Below are 12,123 nucleotides of genomic sequence, written 5' to 3'. Positions count from 1 at the left end.
GAAGAGGAACAGGGACATTTAGAGAAATAGCAAACACTTAGAGAAACAATAAACACTGTTTTGGGAGCAGAGCATCTCTGCCAGACAGCACATGTGTCTGGCAGCCCACCTTGCCAGACAGGCAAGCCCTGCTGACCCTCTACAGTTTCAATTTCCAGGATTACCTTCCCCAGCTTTCTAACACTGCATTTTCATGACCAGCTGAGATCATGGGGGTGAGGGGCAGGAGAGGATTTGATGATCCCAATGAAAATGGAAATTACCAGCTGGGACACCACTGGTCCTTGACTGACTGCAATGCCCACACTCCCATTCAACAAATGGATGAATGACATTTTTTGAATTATGCCAATATTTGAACTGGTGTTGGAGAGAGCACACAGCCTCAGATGGCTGTTTCAGGAGCATCTTCAAGAAAATCATGCTTTTGAAAACACACAGCCTAATCCTGGAGCTGAATGGATCAGCTCAAGATGTAGGACTGTCTGCTGTGGAAAGTCATTTAAGCTAAAACAGAGCAAGAATTCACCTTGGACCAACAATTCCTGATTAACTTCCTTTGCTGGCAGGCTTAGTGTAAACTAGGCACTATGCCAAAGCCTCCCAATCCACTCTGGAGCAAATGCAATTTGAAGTGATGCTCTCATATTTGAACAGCATGGACTTCAGAGTGAATTTTCAAGTAATGGTCAGAAGTGGCACAGACCTATGGATCAGTCATGATGCTGGCACTTTGTGTAACAATAAATCAAAACAGGTCTTTACTAACTTCTTTCATTGCACAGTAAAGGAACAGCTTCCAAACCAGTGCATCGTGGTGAGTGGTCTACAAGGAAAAACTGTTACTTCTAAGCTGGAACCACAATTTACCCAAAACATCAATGTTTAGTACAAGCTGGAACAGTGGGATATTTATATTAAAGATCTTTTTAAATATTTATATTAAAGGTATTTTTAAATATAGTACATACCCAGACAAAATCTCTGAATGTCTTTAACATGAATGAGATCTGCACACCCCTGGATTTCACAGGCACCACACCAGCTCCACCAACTCTGCAGAAGCCACTCAGCATTTTGCTGTGACCTCAGGCATCCTACAGGCAATGGACATGACCTGGATTTCCACCCTCTGGCACAAGAAACAGAAACATGCCAGAAACCTGTTTGCTGTGGAGATGGAAGCCAGTGACTCCATCAAAAATGCATGTACTCACAGATATCTCTCGTAGAGAGCTCCTCATGGTCACTGCTGCAGACTATGACCCCCAACAAGAGTTTCACTTGAGTTTTAGCTTCTCTGAAGCTTTTGGGCTTTCCAAGTCCATCAGTTTGCCTCAGGCCAGCTGGAGCCATGCTGGGATTTGCAGCCTTCCTGCAGGAAAGCCAGAGGAGCTCTGCCCAGCAACCATGCACCCACTGAAACCACACTGACCTCCCCAGCTGCAGCCAGGGCAGCTCCTCCTGCATGGCACAACCTGCATCTGTCAGGGACCTTTTAAATAAAAATGCTGAACCAAATAATTTCCTTATGAATGGCCAAGTTTTACGTGTGCTAAGCCTGCCACACAAACACCAATTCACTGACAGGAGCAGTGCTGGCACATCACCAGCACTCTCTGTGCCAGGCTACCCAACTGCCAGGAGAGACAGAAGGGGACTCCTGCACAGGGCGACACAAGAGATCTGGAGCAGGGACCATGTTTTAACTTGGGCTCTGCATCAGAAATTTAAAGACAAGATAAAAACATCAACAGTTTTATGTGTGTCAGTTTTGAAAGGCCGGGCTATAAAGAACACAAAGATATTCAACAACAGAAAAAAAATGAATGTGAAGAATATGTCAGTTTGACATCTAAAATAAAATGGCAATGACCTCCATTTACACAACACTTCTGTGTTCTCATAGGCAAAGGAACAGGCAGCACACCTTGAGAAAAGGCTGATTTGGCGCCTCATTTGTTATTCAAATTGTCTTTTGCTTTTTTGCCCTTAAAAAAAAAAACAAACCAGCTATTAGTCAAGACTAACTTTTTGACCTTTGTAAGACACCGTGCTCAGCTAGCAAGCACCGTGGTAACAGTGCCAACACAGGTTCAAAGCTGAGCTGCCAGAAAGGTGCTCTGCAAGCAGCGATCAAACGTTGCATGTTTCCTGCTAAGAAACCAAACACTGTCGAAGACCACAGCCAAATTAGCATGGAGGTAATTTGTAAATAATTAACTTAGTGTCATTTCATAGGCACTAAGTGCTTGCTCTTCTAATATCATGATTTAATTATCAGCATTTGTTAAAAATATTTTGTTTGCTGTACATAAACATTAGAAAACAGTGAAAAGCAATTAGAAATGTAGGTAACATTTACTACACAGGATAATGCACAATTAAATGCTAAAAGACACGGGAACAAAGAAATAATAATAATAATAATAATAATTCTTTCTGGTTCCTGTGGAGTCATGGAATAACATGTATAATAAATTGTATTGTGCATAAGCAGCAAGATGAAAACTATTTTAGGTTTACAATTGTTTTAAAGATGACACTAAGTAGAGCGAGGAGCTCATCAAACCTGCTACTTGTAGCAAAACCTTTCTTGGAAGCTCCACTTCAAGCCTGGCCTTACTGCAATGCAAATTACTAACCCATCACCAATGGCAGCACCTGGCAGCTGCCACCTAACAGAAGCCAGCACCACAGGCTCCAGCCATGATTTCAATCTTAAAACTGCTGATTTTTTCCTCCAGTTTAGCAGCACCTATAAAGTAGAGAAACAGTCCTGCAACAAGGAGCAGGGAACTGACCTGTCCTGCAAGGGACAGCGCAGCTTGCACTCTCCAAAGTGTCAGTGCCCACTTGTGACGCACAGGGCAGCGTGGCCAGGCCACCCTGGGATGTGGTCACAGGGGGGTTGTGCCATCCCAGCCTAAGGAGAGGGTCCCTCTGGGGCTCCCACCTCTCAGGCAAGGGCTCCCCATGGGAGAAAGAAGCAGCCTTGGCAGGGTGCTGTGTTTGGCTTAGTTTTGCTTCGGGGATGGGCGCAAGCAATGCTTTGGGGTGCGGGGCTGTGAGTGCCAAAGAGCAGAGAGGCACACTCTGGCTCTGCCCCAGGGCTGTGCGGGTGCGAGCAGCACAACTCACAGCCACGGTGGTTTTGCTGCATGACAGGTTTTGCTAATCCTGTTCTGAGGCTGACAGCTCCCTACACACACACAGAGTGCACTGAGCTCGGGCAGTAAGGCAGGCTCTGGCTGGAGCTTTGAAAGGCAAACCTCACATTCAGATGCTCTGTTGCTCACTGGACACAGCTTCCAAAAGCTCACTCCTCATACAGCCTTGCCTAATGCGTGGCCTGCTGTGGCTGGAAATAGAACTGGCAGAGGAGCGCAAGGCTGCCTGTGTGACGGGATGGGATGGTTCACAGCCAGGGCTGCGCTCGCTGCTGTACCAAGACGGCGCAAAGAATGACACAGATTCAGGATGGGGTTCAAAGTCCAGAGAATGGCCCTATTTAATTATATGATTCAGCTTTTATAGCTTTATTCACAAGGGTGGCATAAAACCATTGGATGCTTGGCCATCCGCCTCCCAGAGGGATTGGCTGAACAGCCTAACACCCATTTTCTAAATATTTTTCCCAGTGTGGAAACAAAGGCACAAACAGCTTGTGCACCTGTGAGATAGTTTACAAAACACAGACCGCTTTCCCAGCTGGTTAGCGTGAGAAAGGAGACTTTCACAGGCAGCTGTAAAAACAGGAAGATTTCTCTGCCACCTCTCTTAGCATCTGCAGGCTGTCCCTGTCATCGTGACTGGGATGCCACAAAAAGGTGCTGGAGGGGAGGGGGAGGAGCTGGTGCATGTGGGACACACCCTTTGCATGGCCAAAGGCACCTGTTCGCCCGGGGCCAGCACAGGATTTTCAGCCCTGGACATGACACTGAACCACACATTTCCCACCAGTACCAACAAGGGTCCATACCAGCAAGTCACAATTTTGGTTTCTTTTTCCTGAAGAGGAAATACAGGGAACATTTCAAATAATCCAAGACTATCAGCTTCCTTCCTTAATTTCCCACAGAAACATGTTTTCAGACAAATTCTACCACTTCCACAAATGTCCAGCTAGCAGCTCTGGGAGTGAGAGCTGACAGACTGCCCACTGCCTCAGCATTGTCATCAACTGTGGCAATAAACACTGCTGTAAGGCAAGACAATCAAACATTGGTGTCTTTTTCTTTTAAATCTCGCTTCGGCTTCAGCACTACAATCCATCCAGCTGCAGTCATTTTCCCAACCAGAAACACGGGAGCAGGTGACACAGACCTCCGTATCTCCACGGGATTTACCAGCTACTGATACACTTTTACTGTCAGCCTACAGCCCCAGTAATTCCTCACGGAGTAATGCTGGGAATGCTGACAGGGAGCCACACTCCAGGGACAACAAGGCTGTCACACAGGGCAGTCAGAGGAGGAGGAAGGTGAATGTGAGCAATGCCCGTGATCTGTGCAGCAGCCCAGGCAGGTGAATCTTACACACAACTCGTCCCACTCTGTGCATGGGGAACAACAGTTCCAGGAGTAGGTTCTCCTGTGCTGGGGGCTCCAGGACACAAGGGAGTAAGCAACTACAGAAACAGACACAACTCTCAGTGTGCTACATGGAAGTGGGCATAGCCACTTCAAAGCTGCCCTGGCTACAAAATTACTGTAACTAGACCTGGCAACTGCTGCATGTAAAACACAGCTGTGCACGTGTGTATTTATCCAATTATTATCTGTTTGTAAGAAATTCTTTGTGCATTTTTGTTTTCTGTGCTATGCTTCTCCATCCCAGAAAGGGAATTAACACTTTATATCACTTTGCTATACAAAAGCTATTTATGCCATTGAGGTCTCTTCCCAGCATAACCTGAGGAAGAGAAAATTGCAGGGGGGTGTTGGGGGAAAAAAGCAGCATCACAAATAAGTCTTCATTATTACTGTATATTTCTAGTCCTACCTCATGCACAGATCAGTACTTTATTATATGCACTGTGTTTTGATACCGCTTTACAATGCCACTGTGTATAACAAACTCTGTGTGATCCTTCCTTGCCAGTTTTGACTCACAAGGACTCGGCTCTGAAGAGAGGTCCATAAAATAGATGTAGTAGGCTTGTTGAAACAAATAACAAAACAGTCAAAAGCTTTCCCCAGAGAAAGGCCAGCAGAAGACAAAGGTAGAAATATTTATGCCGTAACTCAGGGGCATTGGCAATGTGTCCTGAATAAACACTCATCTTCAGTATGCAAGTTCCATAGCCCTCGCTGTCTCCCAAAGATCAGCGAGAATGGAAATCAATGATGCTGCCTTGTTAGAAAACACAAATCAAAGCATCAGTGACTTTGTAAAATCCCTTCTGTCACTTTGACCTTCTGGTGCCAGGCAGCTCCACAGATTCATTACCATTCATTGTAATGTCTAAAGAAAAAATCAGCAGCACGAGAGTTTGAGAGTAACAGACCAGCAGCAGGGATTGGGAAAATGCTGGGAGTGTACAAAAAGTGTACAAAAAGAAATGAGAACACCGTGAAAGGATGCTCACTCTGCCTGGAAGACTGTGTCCCCTCTTCCAACACATACAAGTCAGTTCTGCTGCTGTCCAGCTCCACGCCAGGTCCTTCCTCACCATCTGCACCTACTGTTTCCTGTCAGGAATCTGGCTCTCTCCTTGCCCAGCCAGTCATGCAAGGAGCTACTGCTATGGCTGCTACACCTGCACCCTCTCCAGGGACACCAGCAGGGGTAGATACCATAAATATGGTGGGCAACACCAGCCCAGCCCTCTCTTTCAGAAAGAAGTGGGATGGGGGGTAGTACTAACCTGAGTCTCCAAGCTGGTGTAGGGACTAGGAGGTTCAATCTACAAAGAGAGCAGACAGAAACAGCCATTACTCTGGAATAGTGGAAGAGAAGTGTTCTGAGCTGTTAGTGGTCTAAAGTAGTGATATCAGGGACAAACACACCTGCTTCAACAAGGATGGCAGGATTATTTTTTAATTTTCTTTTAAGATTTACCACTTTTCCAGACATCTGGAAAACACACAGAATTTACAGAACCTCTACAATATTTGGATGAGCAAAATAAGTTGCAGTAACAGGAGTATACCAAAAGGCCATGTGCAGGCCCTCACATCTTTGATTTGATGCTCTTTTACAATTCTTAGATTACAGCTGACTGGTTTTGGATCAGATCAATATTTGACTGGTGCTGCTGTAATTTCAAAGCATTAGGACTTTTTCAGAAAGCTGATCAAGACTTGATGGTGAAAGGGTTGGCCACATCCTTGGCAAAATTTTTCCTCCCAACAGCTGCAGTTAGCTGTGGTTATTTTGTTTTCCATTAAATTTCTTCCTAATGAACGCTCGTCTCCAGCTCTGCACATTATAATGCACATGCACTGTACATTTTCTGCAGTCTGGCATCTTCCTTGGTGTCAAAACCTGAACTCTTAGCTTAGCTTGGCCAGAAGATTCAAACCTCATTAAAGAACTTCTAACACAAAAGCACAAAATCGTCTATTTAGCCTGTTAATTAAAAGGTTAGCAAGAGGTAACATCCCTGTAGGAAATCCCATCATTAGTGTTCTGGGATTAGCACTCAAGAAAAATCTTTAAAAGCACATCTTTTAAAGTATAAGGAACATTTAAAACCTCAGTCTTGCTGGTCCAGGTATTACTCTGCAAGGTCTTGCTCTCCACATCCTGTTTAATTGGAAAGCCTAACAGAGCAGAACCAGGTCAATGGTGCTCTCTCTTAAATCCATCACTTCTGTCTCAATTAGACACTTTTAGTTTAGAAAATTCTTGTCTATGAGATTATCAGGCTCCTGAGACTAATTCTGAGTTTTGAGCCATTGTGATTCTCATTTTGGCTAAATCACAGAATAGAATGGAAAAAAAAAAAGTGAGCTTCCTCCAAGAAACAATATATTCCTTTTACTTTTAATTATGCCTATAAAGCAGCTTTTGTTTTAACAATCACCATAAATACACTAATGAAGAAACAAGCTATCAACCCAGGAAAAAAAGCTTAAGGAGGAAATTGGCCTTGAAAGCCTTGACACACCTTTCCCCCACTCAGCAAGTCATGGGTCAGGCAGCACAGTGTGCACAGGTGAAAAAGCCCATGATTACCTCTGTCCCACTGCTAACTTAGAACAGGCTGATGAAAGGTTGCATTTAGCACCAGAGTACCATTAGGACACAGATGTAGTAGATATTATCTGACACCAAGACTGGAAGGAAACTGAGAAACCTCAATGAAATCCAAATATCATGTCATCAGCTAAGCTAGAAGAGGGAAAAATCATCTGCAGGTGAGAGGACTCTTGTCCTTGGGCAGCCTTACTCTAAAACAAATGATGGCAACACTTGCAGCTCTTCTCATATAGACTTAGCAGGGACAAATGCATCCATTTTGCAGCTGGACTCTTAAGCAATGCTAGTCTGGTCACAACGTTGTCCTCCATTGTCCCACTCACATTTATATCGTAGCAGGAGGCTCACAACATCAGCAGGTGTGTGGGGCAGATAGAATACAGAGTGTGTTTAAATACAACAAGCAGAATACTGCTGTAACAAAGAACAGCTCAGCTGCACAGGCTCCCCCTTGGGAGATCATCTGGATTTTCTCAGTCAGTGCCAATTTGATTGCAGACAAAAGCTTTTTCAACATGTACTGTTCCCTTCCAAATGGCAATATTTCCATAAGAGGAAGTAGCTACTACTGAATGTATAAAACATCCTGGAAAGATCAGGGGATTCCTGTAACAGAGAAGGCTTCAGATTCCTTAAAAGCTAGACAAACTCAGTCCAGTATCTCCTGAATAGAATGGATTTCTTATGGTAATTACTAATTTCCAAAGCTTCCTGGCCCAATGAAAGCTGTAAATATAAACCAGGTTTTGAATGGCATTATTTCACCATGTGGAACATGCTGTATCAGCATGGGCCTGTGACCTACAGTTTTTCCTGTTTATTTTCCCCCCCATTTTGGCTGTGGTAAGTTGTATTCACTTGTGCTGCCACCACTGTGCAGCACTGCAAGGGGGACTGTTCTGCCCCATCATTAGAACACAACTCAAATGTCACCTCCACTTACAAATTACCTGAGAAGAAAATGAAGCTTGGCTTTTAGGGGCAAGAGTAGGAACAAACCAGGTAAGCTCCTCCCCCAGCTCACACTTTTTTGCACAATTGCTAGAGATGGTGAGAGGAAAAACCCAAAGCTCTCTCCCAGCTGCAGTTCACACAGTACAACATTGCTGCCTCAGCCTGCACTCCACTGACTGTGGAACTTGGCTGGGGTGCCTCTGGATGCCACCTCTGCCTTGCACAGAGGTGTTTTCTTTCACCCCATTCCCAACTGCCCGCTCTGCTTTCCTGCTTCCCCCGTGCAGTTACAGGTACCACACTCAGCACAGCTCTTGGAGCTGACCTGAGGGTCCCCAAAACACAGCTGCAGCGAATCCATCCCAATTCTCCTCTTTAAGCAAAGCAATAAGGAAGCTGAGGAGGGCAAAGAAGGTGGGAGGACATAAATATAGTCAAATTGGATTTTCACCTGCAAAAAATAATTTTAAAATTCAAGCTCAAAGTCAGCAACTTAAAAGAAAGACTCACTCTTACTGCAGAAAGAGGCATGTTCTTAAAATCATCTGCCTATCACTAGTGCCAAGTAAATGTCACATTTGGGTAAATCCCAGAGCTCTCCTCCAGCTCCTGTGCACGGTTATGGATGACAATGTGCACAGCAACAGCCCACATGTAAGGGATGAGGGTACACACTGGTTTTTTTAAAGGTACAACCTCTGCTTTATCCAACCTGCCGGCTCTCACTGACTATTAGCTGCTAACGAAAGGTAAGAGAGCAAATTATCACATGGAAACACTTAGGAAAAACCAGCGGAATAACTGGCAGCATTCCAAGCAAAGTTTTGGTTGGTCTGTGTATGTTCCACTTTAATTCTAGCAGGTTTCAGCAGCCTGACACAGAATCACAAGAGTTGTGATAACTAAACCCCAGGGGACGTCAGCAATCATCCCATCTGAAATTTCAGACTGCCATTTTTCAAGTGCTATGAATCATTAATCTCCAGTGCTTGTGATGAAATGAAATCTGTAGTGGAATTGGAGAGTAAACACTATGACAGTGCTGTATAAACAGCCTGACACATTGATCACCTTTAAAGACTGATCAGGGTAAGACTGTTTACTATTGAAAGGTGACACTGAGAACAGCAACTCTGCTCTGGGGTTTGGCTACTGTGTTTTTCATGACGGGTTAACATCTCACTCCCATAAAGGAAACAGACATGTTTTCAAACACTTTGCAACCTTCCCAAAACAAAACTGAAGGACAGGAAGGCTCGGAGGAACTGAGGTACAGACGAATAAACCAAGTATTCCAAAGTCACATGGGAAATAGGAGAGAAACCTGCAAAGTCTAGGACCTTGACCACAAGACATGTCTCTCCCCCATGCCACAAAAGATGTTTTTCCAGCGGCTTCAAGAGACACCAGGTTTGAATTGCTTCAATCCAATCACACATGACCTAATCCTGACTGCAGGAAAGCCCAGGGCTCAGACTCCGAGTGCTGCTGGCTGCACTGGACTTGCTCCTGCAGACAAACCTCCTGCTCGCTGCCCCTCCCATCACCTCTGGACTGCTCACCTTTAGTTCCCGCACTGCTCTGTTCACCTTTGGTCAGTGAGCCAGGAACTTCAAATGATTTTTTTATACTTAATAGACAATTTTCACTCATTTCTAGTCACCTCTCTCAATCCCTGGAGGCAGCACTGCTCTGTGTGTGGCTTGGCACACGGCAGTGGCCCCCAGCAGCAGTGCCAGTCACCCCAGAACCTCAGCACTTGCACTGCAGCAGGTTTTCCATGTTTTGTGCAGCTGGACCCTGAGACACACAGGGGCACTGGCTTGTAAAGTTCTTTTATAGTTTTATTGATTTGTTCTATGTCACTTTACAGCTGAATCAGTCCTTTCAGTCAGCTCATGCCATGAAGCAAGGAGAGCTGTGCCAGTGCAGCAGAGAGGTGCCCAGCAATGCCAGGAGCAGGAGGATAGGAAGGAATAGACAGAAGTAAGGGACGGGGTAGAGAAGGCAAGCAGCAGTAACAAATGAACAACCACATGCTTATCCAGCAGTAGAAGAGCAGCTCAGTTAAATCTAAGAACCTGCTAATTCCTTGCTTTTCAGTAAAGATAAATCTGTTCTCTTGTCTGCAGGAGTTGTACAGAAGAATGTAGCCATTTACAGAACCTAAGCAGCAGCAACACCTACTCTCCTTACCTTGCAATAACAGTCAGTGCCCAGAAACAGCCCAGAACTCCCTAACACCTCCATAAAAACCATTACTCAAAATTAATCCATACTATCTTACTGAACGTTTAAGCCATACACTGAAGCTTCTGTCTATTAAATACTGTTCCAGTTACAAATGAAGCTGGAATTATTCCTATCTTTGGTGTTTTTTACCACCTGAAAAGTATCTGCTGCAGCCAGCTCAGCACAGACCTGTGAACATATCCAGGGCCAGCAACTGCAGCACATTGATAGCAGCAGGGAGCTTTCCCAGATGTCTGTAAAATATGTCTGGCCACTGAGATGCTGCTGTCCAAGCACTGCTTTGACATTTTGAGTATGTCAGCTCCCCAGGCCAGACAAGCTGTCTCACAGGTACGAGTGACAGACAGTTAATGCTTTAACTTATTAACTCCAGGCTCACTTATCTTCCAACCTTGGCACCTCAACGCAGCACAGCTGCTCCAACACTACTTTCCAAATCTGTGCTTAAGAATGATACATCTGACCAACTCACAGCAAGGGCCAACTGTCCTGCTTTCCTTAATAATTTATTACGAGCTGGCAGGAGCCACGGCTTTGCTGCATTGTTCAGCTGTTCTAACAAACTGCACAGTTTGTTTCAGGCAGCAAAGGAATTTCAGCATGAAATGCTAATGTGTAACAGGACAAGGAACTCTAATCTAATGGATCAATAGAATTGGGTTGTTTAGAGATGGCAAAGTGTACCGGATGCTACTGACAAAGATCTTTTTCCCCATGCCCCAGCTCATCTCTGAAAGCCCCACACGCCCTCGCTGCTGTGAACCACAGCTTCATGCCCACTTCCCCAGCGGATGCTGCTATGGAAACCTCCAAGAGGGCACCCCAGGAGGTACAGCCTGGGTATGATTTTGAGAGTAATTACACTCATGGATGTGGGTTATTTGTAGCTCTAGTGATAAAAAGGAGGAAAAAAAAAAAAGACACATGTCCTTATGCAACATTTTAATAGAGCTGGAGGAGTCTATATTTATAGAGTTACCAAGTGTCTTAAACATCTACATAAAAAACCCACATGGAAGGAGACACTAATTCACTTGAGAGCATAAGCATTGCATTTATAGGGGAAAAAATGTCCTGTCTGACAACCACTCCAGTTGTCATCTGTTATGAGAACAATCTGTCTGAATATTATCTGAAACAGGACACTGTAAAAAATCAAAGATCAGGCTCATCTGAAGTTTCCAGACAAGTTACCAGAAGAAAATTAAAGCCTGCACAGTAAGGAACATGTTCCAAAGTTAAAGGAGCAGCTGAAGAGAAGAGGGCAGGGCCAGCTTCAAAGTTGAGTGGGGCGCTGCTACGCTGTGAGCAGAAGTCAGCCAGTCAGCACAAGCTGCACTTGCAGCTACCGCAGGTAATCGAGCTGGAAATCCATGTCAAAGCACTTGGAAAAGAGAGAGAGAGATGCTGGTGGGCCATTTAACTGGTGTTGGCATAACCCCAATAACAACAACAAAAAGGAAGCACATTTTCACCAGATTTTGCACTGCACACAGAAAAAGACACCCACGCAGTCCCTGCCCTCAAAGCAGAGCAAAGCACCGCTGTCCAGTGGCAGCCACGCTGGGGAGTCATCAAATGCTGCTGTGAGCAGCAGCTTCAGGTCTTCACCCTCCTGAACCCTTCTGCAACCACCCAGGGCCCTTCCAGAGAGGGGCACAGCCTGGCACAGAGCCGGGGTCATGCCCTGAGCCTTTCCATCCTGCTATT

The 12,123-nt window shown here is 45.0% G+C and overlaps 1 protein-coding gene across 4 annotated transcripts in view; it reads right to left on the bottom strand.

The window, feature by feature from the left end:
• The window catches only part of XYLT1 (xylosyltransferase 1), a 171,014-nt gene that overhangs the window by 122,156 nt on the left and 36,735 nt on the right, over window positions 1–12,123 (bottom strand). For 2 of the 4 annotated variants that reach the window (XM_042037772.1, XM_042037771.1), the window contains exon 2: window positions 5,870–5,908. The exons of the other annotated variants lie outside the window; for them this stretch is intronic. In XM_042037772.1, the coding sequence (XP_041893706.1) occupies window positions 5,870–5,908 (39 nt within the window). The remainder of the gene's footprint in view (window positions 1–5,869; window positions 5,909–12,123) is intronic. 4 annotated transcript variants of the gene reach the window in all.

Source organism: Corvus kubaryi, unplaced genomic scaffold, assembly GCF_017639235.1.
Source record: "Corvus kubaryi isolate FWS band 111438036 unplaced genomic scaffold, C.kubaryi_AGA036_p1.0 37387, whole genome shotgun sequence".
Classification (NCBI taxonomy): Eukaryota; Metazoa; Chordata; class Aves; order Passeriformes; family Corvidae; genus Corvus; species Corvus kubaryi.
Note: the sequence above shows the minus strand (reverse complement) of the source record. Positions and strands in the feature narration are given on the sequence as shown.